General features: G+C 34.8%; 2 protein-coding genes and 1 long non-coding RNA gene across 4 annotated transcripts in view; 2 read left to right on the top strand and 1 right to left on the bottom strand.

Moving 5' to 3' along the window:
• The window catches only part of LOC135208871 (uncharacterized), an 81,270-nt gene that overhangs the window by 27,997 nt on the left and 31,177 nt on the right, over positions 1-22,096 (bottom strand). The window contains exons 3-4 of the long non-coding RNA XR_010313236.1: positions 20,290-20,334; positions 4,165-4,364 (exon numbers count right to left, since the gene is read on the bottom strand). This is a non-coding gene — a long non-coding RNA (uncharacterized LOC135208871). The remainder of the gene's footprint in view (positions 1-4,164; positions 4,365-20,289; positions 20,335-22,096) is intronic.
• On the top strand, positions 10,824-15,769 carry LOC135208272 (uncharacterized). The gene is made up of 5 exons (XM_064240380.1): positions 10,824-10,864; positions 11,312-11,371; positions 13,161-13,403; positions 14,327-14,629; positions 15,288-15,769. Exons 2-4 carry the CDS (start codon positions 11,327-11,329, stop codon positions 14,579-14,581), a joined length of 543 nt encoding a protein of 180 aa, XP_064096450.1. The 5' UTR covers positions 10,824-10,864; positions 11,312-11,326; the 3' UTR covers positions 14,582-14,629; positions 15,288-15,769.
• Positions 19,552-22,096, top strand: part of LOC135208869 (uncharacterized) — a 19,424-nt gene continuing 16,879 nt past the window's right edge. Inside the window, exon 1 of one of the 2 annotated variants that reach the window (XM_064241458.1) lies at positions 19,552-19,787. Coding sequence is in view for 1 of the 2 variants with exons in the window: in XM_064241456.1 (XP_064097526.1) it covers positions 19,825-19,836 (12 nt within the window). In the remaining variant the exon portion in view is untranslated. Of the gene's footprint in view, positions 19,837-22,096 lie in introns of both variants that reach the window. The other variant, XM_064241456.1, reaches the window with a different exon arrangement.

The following is a 22,096-nucleotide window of genomic DNA, read 5'->3' as shown; positions in this document are numbered from 1 at the left end:
TGAATGAGTGGTGTTGTTGTAAAGTTGTAAGTAAGGGATGAGGTTTGTAAAGAAATGTATATTTACATGTATATATATACTATATATATATATACTATATAGTATATATATATATATATATATATACATATATACATATATGCTTCCGCCCCAGTTTCTTTCTCTTGTATACAAACAGGCGGACATAACAGCACAAAAATAAACTCAGGTTTATAATAGCGCCCCCAACCCCATCCAAGTCTTTTTGTATCCCAGTAACGTAGAATGAGAAGTCATGCTACGTACTATTATATATCTGGCTCTCTCTCTCTCTCTCTCTCTCTCTCTCTCTCTCTCTCTCTCTCTCTTCTCTCTCTCTCTCTCTTTCTCTCTCTCTCTCTTATTTTCGTTCGCCCTCTCATTAACATCTCATCCATCAGCAGACGTCTCAGATTGGAAGAGGACGAAGAATTGTAAAACCATCTCTCTGATTTGCTTCTTAATGAGGGGGGAAAATGCGCTTATGGTTGTTGGTAAGGGAAAAATTCGCCGGTTTTATTTCAAGTTTTTTCGTTGTTTATCTTTCGGCGATAAAAAATTATGTTTGATGGCATTTATTTTATGTTTATATAGACTTACTCAGTAGGAAGTTGTACAGTCGGAGGTGCGGTGGAATAGTGATTTATTTTATTTGAAGACTTTTTGTTATTGATTTCCTGGCATGAAAAAAAATTGTTTTCTAATATTCATTACATGTCTGTATAGACCTACAAACCATCTCATTATGAAGTCGTGTTAGTCGAGTTTTTGCCTAATTAATATATATAATTTTTCGTACTCTATTGTACTTTTCTAGTGTCAATCTTTTTTCATATATTATTTAAAGAATAAATTGGAAGAGACCCAACCTAAATATTGATTACATATTTTATATACACTTCCACTTTATGAACCAGGGAGAGGGTTTCATTTGCAAAATTTTTCTTGTTTTTAAATAGATGATTGATAGGCATGTAATGTCATTAGTGTGCAACTTGAAATTTTATTTATCTCGAACCTCACGATCCCTGAACTTTCATTAATCTGAACGTTTTTTAATATAATAATACATTAATCCTGCGTTATTCTTTACATTAATATGAGGACAGGTATTACCTAAGGAGTGAAGAATATCAGCGTTATATTTTGATTTAGTGCATGAGGCAGAAAACGGCAGTTATCTCCTGGCCTAGTGGGGAATTTTGTCTAATGTATATTTTATGATTTCATTCATACACGATAGTTTGCGAAGTAACTAAACACATTTTAATAAGATTATCTCACGGCGACTTTGCCGAGATTGCTCTTCGCATCGCATAAGTGATTTGTATTTAATTCTCCAAATGTAATTTTACACTCAAAATATGTTCATTTTCCTACACATTTTTTTCATGATTACCAATGCATCAGATGATATCATGTGTGTTTTCAATCACCTTAATGAATCTTGAGGACTTGAGATGCTGGATATTACAAATTTAAACCTTCTTAACCCAAAGTCCAGGCCTTATTTGGATGAAGAAGTTTATCAAAAAGGTTGACAGTTTAATCGTGACTGTCGTTGGTGGTGAAAACCTTGTTTGTGTCAGCAGTTCCATTTTATTTCTCATACGTTTAATTGTAGATTTTTGGACATTATATCCATACCAATGTTTTTCCAATGTATCCTTCCACTCCAAGAGCATGCAGAATTCAAACATTTATTCTTTACACTGATGTTTCTTCGCCATGCTTCGTTGAAGATCATCAAAGGGTCGATCTTCCATTGCCGAATAAATGGATATAATACCAGGTTTAAATTTAATATAAACAGAAAAATAACCAATATTTGTGATTATGTAGATTTTAATGTAAGCAGCATTTTGTTCCACTCTCTAAATCAGTATAAGATTTATATCGTGTCTATTCACTTTAATGCAATATACTCTGTAATCATTATTCAAGTCAGGTCATATTTATGACCTGTTTGGTTTTCCTTTAAACGTGTTTTGCATAATGCCAACCATTAAGGCTGTGATGAGATCTATTTTTCAATTTGTTATACCCCTTTAACTGCATATCGTTAGGGCCTTGATTTAATTTAGGATAAGCTTTACCTCCTGGTTATTCTTCTCGCAAGTGTATGATGTCACATGTGTTCTTTATTCAAGTTAGGTCTTGAAGTGTATTATTTTTCTATTCCTTCCTTTTAATGTGTTCGTTTTGCACCCTTGTATTACATTTCCTCAGCAAACATATTTTTTTAGGATCAAACTGAGGCAAACGCCAGTCAATATCAGGCTGAAGGGGGAAGGCTGAAATGGTTTGGACATGTTGAGATGATGGATGGGAATAAGACCCAGGAGAGCACTGACAGCAGTACAAATAGGAAGAAGACCTCTGCGAAGGCCAAGAACGAGGTGAATAGACATAATTGTCAGAGATCTTGAAGAAGAAATCCAGAACCTAGAGGAAGCGAAGGAAATGGCCCAGGATAGAGACAGATGGAGAGGAACTGTATCAGCAAAACTGTTACCTACGTAGAAGTAAATATTAGTTTGAAATATTAAAATATTCTCCTAATAAGTAACCACCTTTGCATCTTGCGTAAAAAAAAATACAAGACTGATTTTCGAGAATTAAAATAGTTCTATTGATATAACTGTAATTCTTCGAGGCTTGGGCATGCTTAATTGGCCTAAGGCATCCAAAATCCTGCAATTTTTGCAACTTCCTTCACTGATGCGTCAACTGTAGAAGGATACCTTAACAGTACTGCCGAATTTTTAGTTCAAATCTCAATCAAGTTGTCTCCTTTATACCCTGGAAACAGGCCACCAAAACGTCACGTATGGCATCAAAATGAATCATTACGAAACAGCATATTTCTTCAAACTCCTGAGAGAGAGAGAGAGAGAGAGAGAGAGAGAGAGAGAGAGAGAGAGAGAGAGTGAGAGAGACACAGTAAGGAGTGGGGGAGCAGGGGAATTGTGACCACAGATTGGCATGCTCAATTGGCCTAAGGACCACACAAAACGCAGTGTGCATTCCGCACTTTCTGAGAAGTCATGCTGGGCTTTCTCTCCAATAGCTTGTGTGTTTTGTGTTAGTATTTAGTTGCATATTATTTGCACTGCACCTTTTGAGCAGAGAGAGAGAGAGAGAGAGAGAGAGAGAGAGAGAGAGAGAATGACATTACGTACATTCCGACATGTGGTGAGAGGGTACATGGGCCAAAAAAAGGTTGAGGACCAATGCCCTACCCTACCATCCGCTCGTTCTCGCCCCTCAGGGAAGACTGTAACGTGTGACGTCACACCCGTCCGCGCATGCGCATGTGCACTTTCGTGAGATCTAATGCACATCACTTACTATTTCATAGAGAAATGAGTACGTTCTCAATATAGACCCAGTGCATTAATGACTTGCAAGGAGTCAGTAAGGAACATTATACCATTCACCTAATCCCAATAATAAATATTTACACTGAATAAAAAAAATTACGAAGTGAAAAAATTAAAACAAATAAAGAAAAACTGCAGTCATGAAAACAAATTTGAAATACAAAAGAAATGTTTTTGGGTGATATATGTTGTTCCGGAGAGCAATTATTTTTTTTCTAAAGTTCACGAGGTTAAACTAAACAACCACCGAGGTCCACATGAATGCTATAATTAAAGTTGAGAGAGAGAGAGAGGAGAGAGAGAGAGAGAGAGAGAGAGAGAGAGAGAGAGAGAGAGCGATTATTGGATCGTAGGAAAATGAGATACGTTAAAGAGTGGCGATATGCAAGGTATGATCCTTAATATATTTAACGTGTAGGAGTTTCATACGAATTCACCTGATATATAAATATTATAATTATATATATATTAATATATAATAATATGTAGATATATATAATATATATATATATATATATATATATATATATATTATTATATATATATATTATATATATATATAATATAATATACATAAGGAAGCAAAAAACTTATCTAGATTTTTAATTGTAGACAGCAGAGAGAGAGAGAGAGAGAGAGAGAGAGAGAGAGAGAGAGAGACAGACACAGACAGACGACAGACAGACAGACAGACAGACAGCAGACAGATGCACTAATGAGGATGGGGGATATCCATATATTTATTGCAGAATAACAAACTTACCATGGTATCAACTGCCGACTGCGGGAACCAAAGGCTTCTCGAAGATTCTATTGGGCTTGTTGTATTGCTCTTTGCACTTGACAATCCATCGCTGTTCCTTTCGATCTCATATTTAACAGTTGGACTTCTTCGAATCTTGTCTCCCTCCGTCTTTCACTTTTCCTTCAGGTCTAAATCCTTATGGCCAATCATGAGAGAATCTGAAAAAAACAGTAAATAAGGTTAGAAAGTCTGTAAAATAACAATGACGAGCAGCATCTCTTTGAAATGTATATCTCTTCTGCTCACTAGTACTGTATTCTGGATAAACTTTAAGCTTCTGAATTAAATAGAAATATAGGTAATCCAAGTTTATATGGACTGCTGTTAACATTAATGTCGAAGCGATCCCTGAAATTAAGGAAAATAATAACCAGTAACCCATAGAAGAGTCCACAAAATTTATGCCAATTAATATTTTGTGCAAATGCACAGGACAGGACAATCTTGCATTCCTAGATTTCCAATAAAATCAAAAAAGGTTTTCACTGTTTATGAACATTCCCCTTCAACCGCACCTTGAGAACATGCTCTTCCTTACAACCTCAAGAATCTGAAGGCACCCCGACATGCTGAATTTCATTCGTGGGAACACATGATTACGTAAAAGGATGGAAATGAAGTAGTTCATAACGTAAAGGGGCTTGCAAAAATTCTGGAGGCCATTGTTCCTTTTATTATTCTATGTCATTACCTACATTGTTCCTTTTATTATTCTGTGTCATTACCTACAGTATTCATACTTCACGCATATTCGCCCTCTTTTACACACGGACTCTCAGCCTTGCCAATTATATCGCATCACCTTTCGAAATATTTCAGTTCATGAACATTTTCCAAATCCTATCTTGGCCGAACATCACGCACACGTGAAACAGAATGGCATTTTACCTAAAGGAGAAAATCTAGCAAAATGCAGAAAATCTAGCAAAATGCGGAGGAGGAGACTCACGAGAATATCCGAAGAGGTTGGGGAAAAGAAGTAGAGCCATTCATTTATATATTTCAAGGCGTTTATCTTGAATCTGTGTATTGAGGGCGGCATTCATTCGCGTGATATAAAGCCATTGGTATTCAAATATAAAGGAACCTTACTTCTTCTGGCGGAAGACCCTGGCAAAAGAATGAAATCTCTTTATGCAAATAGAAGCATTACTCTCAAGTTATTCCTACTGCACTTGACGGCAACGTGCTAGAGTTAAAGAAGGCGAGAGAGAGAGAGAGAGAGAGAGAGAGAGAGAGAGAGAGAGAGAGAGAGAGAGAGAGAGATACGTATCCAACGGAAGAATAAACGGAGATTTTTCTTTCCTCCGCCAGACTTTTAAATTCTCTGGCCTCTATGTGCGTGATTCGGTCTTATTCAAGAAAAGAGATTATTCGTCCCGGAGTCCACAGTACCATAACTTGCTCTCTCGGGGATTTAGGAAGGCTGCTTGAATGTTCAGTTATTTCCTTTACTATGCTATTTCAATATGGGCCGAGGTGATGGTGATGGTTGCTCTATTCATGAAGCCTTGGTCTAATACATACATACATACTTACATACATACATACATACATATATATATATATATATATATATATATATTATATATAATGAATGTCTTTTTCTGTAATACAACAGTATAATACAAAGATAAAAGGCCCATAAAACACTATCTTAACGCTGCAACCAACGTTAAAATAGTGTTTGTGGGCTTTTATCTTCGTATATAGATATTATATATATTATATATATATATATATATATACTATATATATATATATATATATATAATATATATATATATGCATGTATGTGTGTGTGCGCGTGTATATATACATATATATAATATATATACTATATATATATATTATATATATATATATATATATATATATATATATATATATATATATATATATATATATAGTATATATATTATATATATGTATGTGTGTGTGCGCGTGTATATATTATATAATATATATATATATATTTATATAATATACATATATATATATATATATATATATACACACATACAGGCTAAGACTACATGAATTAAGCATGCATGCATACTTACATACTCACACATATATATATGTGTGTGTGTATATCCGCATATATAGTGTATTAGTGAAACCATCATCTTCCACTTCATATGTCTGACAATAATAAAAGCAACATTGGCAAGGGTAGAAAATAAAAGCTGCGAGGCAACGCTTAAAATAGCAGAAGGCATTTTAACGCGACAGAACAGCACCACGAGGCATAACCGGCTTCAAGGAACGGGACTCGAGAGTCGAGAGACCCAGAGCGCTGACGTGGCCCGAAACGCGTTAATTCCTTTACAATCGATTCGGAAATTTCTGTGTGACGCGGTAAAGCGTCCGCAAGTGGAGACACTAATTGGCTATTTGCATTTACAAACTAGTTCATAAATTGAACGAAGTTTGCTCATCAAACGAGGCTAATAAGCAGAGACGTTATGAGCCCCATTAATATTAATGACACGAAAAGCTAACGCCCGCCGGTATTGACTCATTTTTTTCGGCCCCTAATGAAAAATATATTAAAACGCTTCGTCAACACAAATATTATGATCCTGAACGTTGGAAGATGAATGCTACAGATGAGAGAGAAACATACAAACATTCCATTAAAATCGTATAGATTAAAGGAACGCGATGTTATCCCTATTCAGATGTAATAAATGTAATGGATTTTTTACGGACACTGGATATCAGTGGGTTTTTTTTATCGAGCTATCGGGGTAAAAGTTTTCGTGAATTGATTTCCGATAGCACGACGAGCGATAAAAATGGTCTTTAGTTTAATAAAATCACTCGTCGAAGGAGATATCTGAAATATTAAAAACCCGGCCAGTGAGAAAAAATAGAGGAGGTTTCGAAATCCGTCCTTAACAAACTGCTCTGACAAATTGGACGACGAGTATCTTCCTCTCGTGTGTGTCCTTAAATGATCTTTCACAATAATAATAATATAAATAATAATAATAATGATAATAATAATAATAAAATAAAATATAATAATAAAAATAAAATAATAATAATAATAATAATAATAATAATAATAATATTAACCTGAAAATAGAAAAAAGAAGGATATGGGATATGCCAGTGGAAATTGTACCCATAATCATAGGAACACTAGGCACAATCCCAAGATCCCTGAAAAGGAATCTAGAATAACTAGAGGCTGAAGTAGCTCCAGGACTCATGCAGAAGAGTGTGATCCTAGAAACGGCGCACATAGTAAGAAAAGTGATGGACTCCTGAGGAGGCAGGATGCAACCCGGAACCCCACACTATAAATACCACCCAGTCGAATTAGAGGACTGTGATAGAGCAAAAAAAAAAAAAAAATAATAATAAATAATAATAATAATAATAATAATCTAGAGAAAAATGAATGAATGGATTTATGAAATTTCGACCGTCAAGACGAGCACATGTACACTTTCGCCTACACAGCACTGAAGGCAAGATAAAGAGATTTAGGAAATAAAGTATCTGAAGTAGGACGATGACAAAACCCTACAACTGCAATAAAGTAATAGTTGAAGAAGCCGGACAGCAAAATTGAAGTAGTATAGCTTGAATTCAAGTAAACTACAAGGCTATAAAGAGAATGCAGTATTTTGAAAAGGAATATGAGATTGAAACTCAAAAATAAAACTAAACTAGTAAGAAATGCGCTGAAGTTTCTTCAGCGCAATCGAGTTTTCTGTACAGCGTATAATGCTGTATGAAACTCGCCACGACCCATGAAACTTTCAGCCACGCACGATCATGGCTAACTTTAACCTTAAATAGAATACAAACGACTGAGGTTTGAGGGCTGCAATTTGGAATGTTTGATGATTGGAGGGTAGATGACCAACGTACAAATTTGCAGCTCTCTAGCCTCAGTAATTTTTAAGATCTGGGGGCGGTAAGAAAAAGTGCGGACGGACAGACAAAGCCATCTCTAACACCAACGGAAACCGTTTGCAGTTCGTTGACCGAACGATTCATTGCCCAGATATTACAGGCTAGCTTCATGACGACTCAAGTCGTAGAGGCAGAAAACACCATACTTACGAATATAATCTATAATAAAATAGTGAAAATGGATAAAAATCCTGTCCTCATTACTGTAACCTCTTTTGTGGAATTCCTAAGGAAATTATGGTTATACCAATACATAACTCATAATGCGCACATCTAGATAGTAGTTATTTAAACATAAAATTATATAATGGATGCTATTACGGTAACTGTTGTAAATGACCAAAACTACTTCCGGGATTTTCAAGTCTCGCCTGACCATTATTTCCTTTTCTTCTATAATTTCTGCTGTATGCCTTGAATTAAAGCCATTTGACTGACCCTGTCTTCTCATAACTCGTCACTTGAGACAAAGTTCATCAGAAGAATGAATTATTCAAGATGAAATTAAATGCCATTACTCTGCGACACTAATGGTTTACAGCTGTTCGAGAGCGAAGTATTCACCACTCGATACTGTCTTGGAAAATGAACGACCAATGACATTTTCTGAGGAAGGACCTCAAATTTCGCCGAAATTTATGCCCCGGCACGTCCCCACTTCACGCCCCCCCCCCCCCCCCCTCCCCTTTTTCTCTTGCACCAGAGAGTACGTCAACCGACGGAAAGTAAAATTGGGGCAATTTAGTTAAGGAAGGACGCCATGAAATCGTGTCTTTGGATATTTCTTGATACATTTTTTTCTTCTCGCTTTTACGCGCATCTGCAAGCCCCTTCAAGCCTCTGGGCTTTAAGCAGAATTGGCCGCGAAATTCAAATTCTTTGTCGACTTCACAAGGACATGAGCAAGAATGCAAAGTTCTCGCTGAGTTAAGGAATGCTTCAGCTACTATATTGCAGGGCGGTGTAAAAGCATGGCGCAATGCTTGCTTGGAAAGTGTGCCATGACTCCGAACAGGCATGAAGGAAAAGTAAAAAAAAAAAAAAAAATGAAAATCATAGACTGCAATTGCGTTTCCCATATTCCATGCCTAGTCGCCTGTCCTATCCGAGATTCTATCATCCATAGAAAATGCCTGACAATGAAAAGCAGATTTGGAAAATTATTCCAGCCTTTGCTTTTTCATCAACCTGTACGACACACTTCAAGAACACTGAGGCAGATAGAGAAAGCAGACGTGCTTGAGCAATAATAAGTAAATTGTAAAACATTTCATAGAAGTCTAAACACGTGACCCTGAAGATACATGAAACCACACAAGTACTTTAAGATGTTGGTCACAAACAAAATTCACACCACTTATACTAAACGTCCCTAGTTCACCAACCAGTCAAAAAGATATTGACACAGTGCGGTAAGTAAGCCAAAAGAAATAAAAATGAATAAATAAATAACAAATGTATAAAATGCCCTGGGAAGTTACCGAAGAACGATTACTAAAGGTTTATGAAAGAATGTTTGTCATAATACAAGTATGTTATAGAAATATTATGGCGTAAAACATCTAGAAGTATAAGATCTCTCTCTCTCTCTCTCTTTCTCTCTCATCCCTTTAGTCTTCTTAGCGTCTTAGAAAGTTGTGTCTCAAGGAACAAAGGAAGATCGAAGAATGCTGAACAAAATTCATATCCTATTCTTTCTGAGATATGAAAAGAAAAAACGCGCCGACCGGAACAATGGCAACTGCATGAAAAAAAACACTTTTTTTTTAAAGTTAAACGAGAAAGTAAATACAAGAATATTATCGTGCACACTCTGAATACTGTGCTGCTAAACAAAGAGGAAACCTCGGTATCATGAGTTTACTTAAATATGTATATATATATATATTCTTGTCTGTTTATTGGCGTCTGGAAATTGCTGATTTTGCAGCTTTCCTTGATTTAAAGGTCAACTTCCACATTGTTCATTGACTTGAAAGGAAATGGTCCGGCTTACATCATAGTTGATTCTTTAATGCAATATGAGGTATCGGTTGAACATGAAATATTTCCGGTTACCTGATTGTCGATTTCATAAATTTTTTTTATACTTTTATCCAAATGAAGGGAGAAAATATATTTCTTTATTCACAAGCGTATTAATGGGAAATTCCACGAAAGGAAGTAGTCTTTTTTTTTTTTATAAAACATTGCAAATTATGAAAGAGCCATCTACATATTTGTTATACTTCTTTCAACTAGGTAGTTCATAACGGTAATTTCATATCTCCTTTTAATTTGTTGTCCTGGAGAGATCAAAGAACAAGGTTGATGATATATTATATATATATATATATATATATAATATAATATATATAATATATATAATATATATATATGCGTATATATGCGTGTAAGAGTGCATGTATGCATGTTTTCAGTTGGTCACGAAAATTCTCAGTAAATATAACTGAGCAAATATACCTCTGGCAGCTCAACATTTCTTCCCTCTCTCTCTCTCTCTCTCTCTCTCTCTCTCTCTCTCTTTTCACGTACGTCTACGGGTATAACCAATAAACACCTGCTTACAAATACAGAAATTCTGATTTGTAAGTCCTAATTACCTCGCAGTTCTAAGTAGCGCTACTAATTAGGGACTCGCAATGAGATATATATATACCAGGAGAAACTTTATGTTCAGTGACCCCAGGTTAGCCCCCTCAGTCCTCAAGATTCGTTTGATCAGGTAAGACTCTTAGAGGACGTTCTCGTCCAACTCCTCCTCGATCACCACTAGTTAAGTCAAGCTCGGAAATATAAATGATTCGTATAATCATCCGTGTTATTCGACTTGGCTTCGTACCTCTGTCTAAATTAGTTATTAAGTAGCCTTCGTTTAAGTTAGAATTTACATTACGTAAAACAGAAACGCATATTCCACTGGGGGATTGGAAAAATGTTATGTAGCCTTTATATAAAAAATAAATTTTACGTTAAAAAAACGGTAATGCATATTCCTCTGAGGCTTGGAAAATAAACATGTCCGTATGTAGGCCTAGATAAAAATAAAATTTGCGCCTAGTATAAATATCTATTCCATTCTAGAGAAGTTTGCTAAGCTTAATCCAAGCGACAGCAAATCAAGCATAAAAATAATTTTTTTTATTAATATCTACTAAATATTTCTTTACAGTCGTTGGCTGCTGAGATGAATCGTTACTTCCTTCTCCTCCTCCTGGTCTCCGTATGCGGGGTGAGAAATTCGAACTGACATTTAATTACTAAATAAGCTCAATATCAAAACATGTACGAAGGAATAATTGAAAAAGAAAACTGACTTCAATAAAAAGTTTCTGGCAAAATTTCAAGGGCATCCTCCCGTCCTACATACAGACACAAACAATAACTCATACTAGTGTTTATGTTCCATCTGGTCTAGCAACTCTTCCATTCTCTAGTATACATTGTTTGGATCTCCTTAAACCCTCGCTTTCAAAGCTGGCACATTATATTTTACATCAACCTACTATTCCCCACTCTATCTGACCACACCACCTCAAAGAGGTATGATCCATATTTTTGTACAGCCCAATATTTCATTCAGATTGATGATGTTCTTGCTCTCTGAACTCTCCGTGCTGTACCCTCTTCCACATCATCTACCCTACAACATAATATCCTCCATTCTCTCTACTTTCCTAGACCTCCTCAAAACGATTTGAGTCATACTTTCATATTGCTCAATATTTCATTCGTATTACTATTCTTGCTCTCTGAACTCTTCGTAATGTACCTTATTACAAACTTCAGATATCCAACACTCATTCACTCCACTCGCAATCTTGATTTTTCTCACAACTCTGGACATACATCGTCTACCTTTTCTTTCAAGTCTCTGGGTGCTAAATCTCTGAAAATACGAAACAGCTATGGACACTTCGCACATCCTTCTCTAATATACCCCACGTTCACATCTACTAAGTTATTATCTAATCTAAAACTGTAAATATAAGATTCCCATAACAAGGTGTAACTGCGGTCAGTAATCTAACTTCACCACGTATCTTACTCATCTTTCATATTGCATTTCTACTAATTTTATCGCCATTTTCTTCTAATCCTATTTCCCTTTATCTCGCAGGCTTCCTTGCTACACAAAAACTGATTTCTCTCTGGGAGACCTGGTATCTATGTAATACTTTCTCACACACCATCCCACATATGGATAGTTACGGTGCGTCTATTATAGGTCTAATTAATTTTGCCTTGGCAATAAGTAACACCCAAAGGGAATTAAAAAATAAAGGCATCTCCCTTGGTCAGGAATCGAGACCATGCCTTTTGAGTCTTGAAATATATATGACAGTGATGTCCATCTGGCCATCTAGAGATTATTAGTTGATACCCACTTATAGCTCTTTTGATGACTAAATGGACGGGTCACCGTCACATCTGTTTCGAAAGCCAAGAGGCAAAGGTTCGATTCCTGGTCGGGGTAGATGAGCTTATCACATACAATTCCTTCTGGGTGTCTGTTATCCCTGTTAGTCAAGTGAATTTGGGTCTGATGGATACAGTGTTTTAATGTTGGTAAGTATACGAAAATCGCCTGTGCATATACTATATAATATATATATATATATATATATATATATATATATATATATATATAGTAAATATATAGATATATATACCCTCAAAATCTTTGTGCATTTTAATTTGTCTTCGATAACGTAATAATTAATAAAACAAAAGCATAAAATCCAACGAACGAATCTAACTTCATTTACGTATACTAAATACAATATAGTACAAGATACAGTGTACATTAGTCTTCTGAATTCAATACATTTGCTAAAGACATAATGGAACGATCATCACTGTTCATGTACACTACTCAAAAATGACATATCAAATATTCATGCATCCTATGAGAAATATTCTTGTCATGTGATCGCCATTATTCATGCGCATGGCGTTTATGATATACCCAAAACAACTCTGAATTTCCTTTTGCTAAATTCGCGTGATTTTCATACCAGTTCCAGTCAGTGGCTTCCGAAAAGGATCAAAATGAAGTAGTTAAAGAAAAGGCTGAAGACGAGCTGAAAGATTCCAAGAAGAACCTGATGGAAGAGGCAGAAGAGGAAGAAGAAGAAGAAGAAGATGACGAGGAAGAAGAAATGAACAATATGGAAGCCAAAGACCTCTCCGCCAACCTCCCCTTTCATCCAGTGAATGACGTCTCAAGCCCGCTGTTGCAGAGCTCCTCGTCAGGAGTCGAAGTGAGACATCCTTTTTCGCTGATTTCATTTGAGAGAGAGAGAGAGAGAGAGAGAGAGAGAGAGAGAGAGAGAGAGAGAGAGAGAGAGAGAGAGACAGAGAGTTACAAGGAGCTACAAGGATTAGGATGTCTCAAAGACTTGTTAGTCCATCCGAGGAGACATCGTGTGCTCACTTATCTGTAGGAGCAGGTTTTACTGTGCATTCACAGTGACCTAATGATTTTGTCTAGGTTTCTTTTAAACTCTTCCACACTACTGCTGTTTATAACTTCTGGTGGCAGTTTATTCCACGTGTCCCATATCTTGTATGTAAAGAAGTTCCCAAAATGGGATGTGTTGTATCTTTTCAGTTCTAGTTTCCATCCATTATTCCTTGTCTGGTTTTCGTTTAATGTCAATAGGTTACTGCCTACTTTTGTTATGCCTTTCAGTATTTTAAGAGAGAGAGAGAGAGAGAGAGAGAGAGAGAGAGAGAGAGAGAGAGAGAGAGATTAATGTAATTTGAAATATATGCAGTGCCGCATACTTAATTAGAATATGTTAGGGCCTCTGTTAAGCGAGGTAATTATATTTGAATATTGCATCATATAGATCTGGTTCTTAAATTGCCGCCTGTCATGTTCTTTGTCCCCCTGAGGTGAGAGTCATTGCTCTCATGCCAAATCACATCGCCCAAACCCCGTTTTCTCTTCACAGGACCAATCGCCTAAACCCCGTTTTTCTTTTCTCCACAGGACCAATCGACCTAAACCCCGTTTTCTCTCCATAGGACCAATCGCCTAAACCCCGTTTTCTCTTCAAAGGACTGGACCAATCGCCTAAACCCCGTTTTCTCTCCATATGGAACCAATCGCCCAAATCCCTAAACCCCGTTTGCCTCTCCAAGCAGGACCAATCGCCTAAACCCCGTTTTCTCTCCACAGGACCATCCTGCAGTAACCGAAAATGCCTGCGATATTACCAGGGTTACTGGGCAGCTCAATGCAACGGTGCCAACTACCGAGCTGTTGCTTATTGTGCCAAGACTGGCAAGTGGTGTTGCGCTCGGTGCGAGCCCAAGAAATGGTGTACTGACAAGGGCGGCTTTTGTTCAATTAATTGCCCTGCCAACCATGACAGTTTTAAAAGTGGATGCTTCGGCAAGTGGAAGTGCTGTGTACCCTGGTCGTAGATTGTGACTTGAGGCTCTTTGATGGATAGTTGAGGATGAACTGGCTTTTCCTAAGGTAGAATTCCTGGTTACACTTGTCACGATTATCCACTTACTCAGTTTCCTTGAGATTTCCTTAGCATCTAAAATTATGCCTGTTTTCTGGCTGCTATATATAGGTTTACAGTGATTTTATCATGAAATACATTCCAAGATGGGCCTTTATTTTTCCATGAGAATTACTTCTTAAAATTTTTATTTTCATTATTTTTTTTTTAAGTGCAACACAACCTCATTGCTCCTTTTCAGTTTCATGTTTAATGTAATTCCTACCCCTCAGGACTTGAACCAACTAAGATTTATCACTTTCTAATCTAAAACACAGAAACTGACAGTTGATCAAGCCATTCATAACAAGAAATGTGAAATTTCCTGCTTTCATTTATTGCTCAACGATTCACTTTAATTTTTATGTGATCGTTTTGTCATCGGTTAAACCTGAAATCCAACACTCTTTTTCTTTTACTAAACTCTGTCATTGTTACTTTTCTCATGGACAGTGCCCCCAGGTATTTCTGGACCGGTCACATCGTCATCTCTCTCTCTCTCTCTCTCTCTCTCTCTCTCTCTCTCTCTCTCTCTCACACACACACACAGGTATTATTGGCTTTTCAATCGATGTTTGTATTAATCTATCTATTCCAACTATTATACAGAAACTCTTATCTTTACAGGAGGACAGTATCATGGCGTTGACGACCCTAGAAATTCAGGACTCTCCCAGCTTTTTTTAATTATTTCTACATTTTGCCAAGTACCCAGCATGAAAAGAAAAAAAAAAATGAAAAAAAAGTAATATATGTCCATCAAAGTGTCTGATGCTAATGAGACCTAAAAGATAACAGGTTGGTGAAGTGATAATAACCTAACCTTGATCAGAGTTTCGTAAACGTAACCATTACAACAACAATCTCAAATATATTTCTCGTGTTAGTTTCCACTCCACTGATTACCTAACCTTTTTTTTGTTAAGATATAATCTTTACATTTCATTATGCCTTTGCAATTGGTAAACATCTCTGATAAAGGCTTACTCGTATTAAAGCACTGAAATTCTGATGGCTCGAAGCATATTTTAATTTGTTATTAACACACTTTACACAAGTGGGACATGTAGGCGTATACTTGTTCAAATACAAAGCACTGCAGATTATAAGTGACTTTCATTAAGCCTTGGAAAATAATGTTATTTTATAATGAATTATAATTAATCATCAGGTTTATACATACATACAGACACACACATACACACACACACACACACACACACACACACACACATATATATATATATATATATATATATATATATATATATATATATATATATATATATATATTATATAGTATATATATATATATATATATATATATATATATATATATATATTATATATATATATATATATACTCTTATGCATAATTCCTGGACCCATTTTTAATACTAGACAAATCTCTACGTGGTATACACAAAGATACCCTCCTTCTAAGCATCAAGATACAGCAGGAAGTAAGCATTCTGTCATCATGTAAATAAACACTCGGTTCCTTAGTTGAATGCATCAGAATTCAAACGATTTTCGCCTAAATAAGAAGCATTTATAACTCCGTTATTAGAGTTAAAAATTGCCGCAGGTGAAAGAAATTGGTATTTAAAACTGTGGAAAATCTTAGCGAATACAGACGAGATTAACTCTGGAAACCCAGTGAAAAATATTAAAAATAATTTAACAGAAATGTATTAATGTGTGATGAAAAGATTTTGGCAAGAATATACTTTCAACATTCACACTCTTCCTAACGAAACGGCCACGTAGTTATGTTAACAAGTACAAGAAAAACATCATAGAACGCTGAATACATCATTTATGCGTTTTTTAGGCCATTAAATCAGTCTTGACTCATTAGAAGATTATTTAGCTCATTTTCCAATATGAAAATTCCTGCAGATTTCCAAGTAAATTAACTACATAATGAGCGCTGGTTCAGAAAATGGATTTCGAGACGAGCAAATTTTCTCTCTCCTAAATATGAGCTTTGAGTGTTTAATGAACGACGTAGAGAAATCGAAAAATATTCTAGAACATTATAATGGCCCTTTATATCCATTATTATCATTGTTAGCAAGGATTATAAGTTTAATAAATATTTGTTGATGTTGTGAAAGTTCATGCTTTAATTTAAAAGTCTTCACACTCTAGTTTATTCCTAATGTTGAGGGAGTTTGAACTGCGGGGTTGTGTTATGCAATTAAAAGCAAATGTGTTTCTTTTAACGACAAAGCATTTACTGCTGAGCCTAATCAGAAGACCTTGACTAGCAGATTTTCTTTAACCCTTTCTCAAAATATTGGCTACTTTTTTAATCACGGCAATCAGCTGATTCATACCCTCTCTCTGTCTCCCTTTTGTTTCTTAAGACCATTTCTAACGTCACTTGGCTTAGTTAATTCGCAAATCAGCTAAGCAGCATAAATATACTAAAAAAAAGCAAGCAACTTATATGCTAGAATATCATCGTAGGGTTTAGTTAAATCTATAACAAAAAATAAAAACTTATTCTTGCTTAGGGGCCGAAAAATTTGGATAATTCCAAGTTGCAAAATATGACGAAGAAGAACTGGGAAACGTCCAAATAACGCGTATCAAAACTACTCTAATGAGAAGCTAACAGTTAGTTCCCCAACACCAAAGAAAATTACCGTAGAAAGAAACTAATCACAAAGTCTCAGAGATAATCAAGGAACGTCGCCCTGTGAGTGGTTGGATTGTGTGGAGGGGGGGTTAAATATATATATATATATATATATATATATATATATATATATATATATATATATATATATATATAATAATAATATATAATATATATATATATTATATATAATATAAATATATATATATATATATATATATATATATATATATATATATATATATATATATATATATATATATATATATATATATTGATATATATATATCAGGAGCCAGTCTAAGCTCGTCTTCTGGCCCGATCTTACTTAGTAGCGCCAAACCCGAGGAACAACCTAAAGAGTAAATAAACCTCCGGGCCTCCTACACCCCATTTCATTACCTCTTGAATAACTTGACAACATATTACATTCTTTTAAATGAAGTAATTCCCAACAACGAATGTTTACTTGCCGATTGAAGAAAGGATGAAAACCACAGGAGAGTTGCTGGCACAATATAATATGAGAGAAGAAGCAATCATAAGAAAAGAAAAAGTAAGAAGAAATCGAGCGCAGCTGATGCAACAGTAATATTCACTGCCGCTTGTTTGAAAGTGTACTCCGCATACATATATTATCAGTATTGTAATTATTATTAAACTATGTGCGTTCGATGCCTTAAAATCCATTAGCTTGCATTTGAAAATCTCAGTATCTAAAATAATAATTAAAAAAAATCTAACAAAAAGGAAACTTATAAGCAAATGGAAATACGATAACAAATAACGATTTTACCTACAGAAGTTGCAATAAAATAGAGCAGAGTACTTTAAGAAGAATTGCATCCTCCTTGAAGCACGCTTGACCAATTATCTATAAGAATAACACTTACAAGAACCCACAGGGAACAGCCTGGTAGATTTCTAACTAAAACATGAAAGAAATACCGTATAAAAACCCCTCTTACTTAAAGATCAAAGGAGAAAAAAATATGTATTTACATTTAAAGTGGTTTGTCTCAAGGAAATACTCCCCTTATAAACCTGTAAGGCACAGAACGCTCCCAAGGTCTTTCAGTAAAAAAAAAAAAAAAAAAAAAAAAAAAAAAAAAAAAAAAAAAAAAAAAAACCTAACCAAAGCACAAAAGGTCGATCTCAAAGAAACCTTCTCAGTATGCCTCTACAAAGTATCTACCCTTATAAACACACCTGAAGCTGATAAATTCAATGGAAAAAGGCTTATAAACTTATAGTATCTCCTGACATAAGATCTTCCTGAAAGGGATGCTGTTATTCTAATGCCGTTTCACTTTTCAGGTTTCAGGTTCGCAAAATCTTGGAATATAGTACTGCATCGTATTCCAGTTCCTAGCGTGGAGGTACCCTTCAGGAATGCTATCAAGGCAGGAAACGGATAGAGAGAGAGAGAGAGAGAGGAGAGAGAGAGAGAGAGAGAGAGAGCCGATTAAGTGACGCCATAAAAGAAATTAAAGTTTTCTTAATTCGTAGTTCTTACAGGAAATCAAACCTAATATATATATGAAAATTATTGGATCTTACTAATACACCAAAAAAACCTGTGTTCTTTCTTTGCCAATTTGCTTTCCATGTGTAATAACAGAACAGCCTGAAGATTAATCTTTCGGTTACTTCATAAAACGGTAATCAAAATTACATATCACTCAGTTACGTTCCAGCAGCGAAGAAATAACTCCCAGTTTATTTGAAGATGATATCAATAAAGCTCACTTCACCTCAAGAAATATGTAATATATGAATTATCATGATTACAATTTGCAGTAATTAATGAGAAAATAATTATCTAGCAACTGTTATATGTAATGAAAGAAAAAATATAGTAAAAAAACAAAAATTATGATATTAAAACATGTCACTTGAACAATTAATCCTCACCTTATATATACTATATATATATATATATATATTATATATATATATATATATATATATATATATATATATATATTATATATAACTATATATATGTGTGTGTGTGTATGTGGTTGTGTAATATATACGTAATGTATATTTGTCCTAACCTTTCCAGTAGATATAACTATTCCCAATTCCACTCTGCCAACGCATCACCAGTTTTTAGTAACACTAACCGGCGCTCGTTATACACTTACAGAAATGTTAATTGCTTGGTCGTCTTGAGCTTACGTGTAGCTAATGAGATATAAATCAGCTCTGAAAGCACACTTAGTTCTCAGTTTCGCTTTGGCCAGGTAAGGTTCCAGTGGGATTCTTCCTCACTCGAGAGCCCCTTTTCTCAACAGATAAGTCAAGACTGCAAACCAAAAAATTTTCATAAATATCCTTTTCACACGATGTGAACAAATGTTTCTCCTTTAATGAGTTTATATATAAACTACGTTTTAAGGTAAGATTTACCATCAGCAAAAGCTAACAGCCGCCTAAATTTCATTCGTACTTGGAAAAGAGGTCTTATTGAACAGGTTTGTGAGACCTGTCGTTTACCACTATATATTTTCCATGAAAATTCAAGTACGTTATCCTGATTAATATGCCTATATTTGTGTATGTATATTATTACCCAATCGGATATGCGTTTAATGAGTGTGTGTGTTTATACTGAACAACAACCAGGAATATCTTAGTACTTAAGAAAGATTTCGAAATATAAAGTTGTGTCATTCTGAGACTTTTACTAAATTTAGGACCAGTTTCAACATAAATGCTTCTGAGTTGGTCCTACGCCAAACCTCCATTCATTAATGTCTACTTTAAAGACCTCAGAGATGTTCTTCTCAAAAGTGAACAGTATTAAATAGATTGGATCTTTGAAGATATATCTATCTCTCACTGAAAAATTTCTTATATTTGTTCGAAAATATGAAACTAGATTTTTTGCAGGTTATAAAGAACAGTGGAGATAACGACCTCAGATTTAACAGAAATTTATAACTAGAAAATGATAAAATTAAGAATATAACATACCTGTCTATAGATTTTATAGTAGATAACTGTCTCAAACAAACTGTCCTGGAAGAGAGAAAAAGCAATTGCAATTAAATATACCTATATAATTTAGATACAAGAAAAATACAGCAAATCAATTCATCAAAGAGGAAAAGTTCCACGACTGTTGCCAGAAAGCGAGTGAAATGTAATTTTTATGGAATCGCGTTTGTTTACATACGCTTAGTGAGGGACTGAGTGAAGAAAATTTTAATACATGAATATTGGTAAAATATGTGAATATGTTTTCCCATTATTACCGCTTTAAACTCAATATTATTTAACTGACTTTTTCCAGTTTAGTTGGATTGACTGCCTCGAGATGAAACCGAACCCTTTCTTCTCTTCTTGGTCGCCATATGTGCGGTGAGCCATTAGAACATATTATATTCCAATAGCACATTTTTTTTTTCAAAATAAACTTTACACGCGCACACACACACAAACACACACGCACACACCAACACACACACACACACACACACATATATACTATATATATATATATATATATATATATATATATATATATATATATATATATCAGCAATAAGTCACCAAACAGCACGTGACAAATATGTACGTAAATAGCCACATGAAAGGTGAAGAATCAAAGACCAGGTACCAAGCGCTTTCGTGTATTGCGTACACTTCTCGGGGTACAAAGTAAAATAATAAATAGAAACATAAACAAGGAAAAAAGAAAATTTCACAGAACAAAGATCCAAAGCCATTAACAGCAAATTATCTATTACAAATTGTCACTACCAAACAAGTAAGAGTGCTTAAGAAACTGAAACTGCAGTTAGTATAACAGGCTGTTGCTAAAAGGTGACATTGTATTTCCCTACAATTTTATAAACAAGGTAACTATCTAATTTAAAAAGACCTGAACTCAGATTCATTAGTTGATCGTTAAAATGCTTAATAAATGCAGATTCTAAAATTTATGACGTAGGAAATAGGTTAAAATACCCAAAGTTTTTAATTGACAAATCTTTGCAGAAAGCTAGAATATTTTTTATTGTTTTTATTCCCGCTAACAACAGGGAGCCTTTTGTGAGAGAAAATATCTTAACACTGCCATATAATGTCAATCTTTCTTTTATTCAGAAATTACTGAAAACTTTCAAGATAAATGTGGTATATAAAAATTCAGGAACACTTCAAAATATCATTGTGCGTAATTCCCCAAAACAATCTAGTGGCTGCATTTACACGATTCCTTGTGCTGGCTGTAATTACAACTACCTTGGTCAAACTGGTAAAGAACTAGATTACCGTCTAAAACAACACCGTTACGCAGTTAGAACAGGACAATCATCGACTGCTTTATTTGTACACATGAATGATTTTAACCATAGTATAGACTGGAAAAATGCATCTGAAGTAATATTTTGTAACCATATTCTAAAAAGAAACACAATAGAATCTGCATTTATTAAGCATTTTAACGATCAACTAATGAATCTGAGTTCAGGTCTTTTTAAATTAGATAGTTACCTTGTTTATAAAATTGTAGGGAAATACAATGTCACCTTTTAGCAACAGCCTGTTATACTAACTGCAGTTTCAGTTCTTAAGCACTCTTACTTGTTTGGTAGTGACAATTTGTAATGATAATTTGCTTGTTAATGGCTTTGATCTTTGTTCTGTGAAATTTTCTTGTTTATGTTTCTATTTATTTATTTTACTTTGTACCCCGAAGAAGTGTACGCAATACACGAAAGCGCTTGGTACCTGGTCTTTGATTCTTCACCTTTCATGTGGCTATTTACATATATAT

This window comes from Macrobrachium nipponense, chromosome 35 (assembly GCF_015104395.2).
Source record: "Macrobrachium nipponense isolate FS-2020 chromosome 35, ASM1510439v2, whole genome shotgun sequence".
Taxonomy (NCBI): Eukaryota; Metazoa; Arthropoda; class Malacostraca; order Decapoda; family Palaemonidae; genus Macrobrachium; species Macrobrachium nipponense.
The sequence above is the reverse complement of the archived record's forward strand: the minus strand, read 5'-3'. Positions and strand labels throughout refer to the sequence as shown.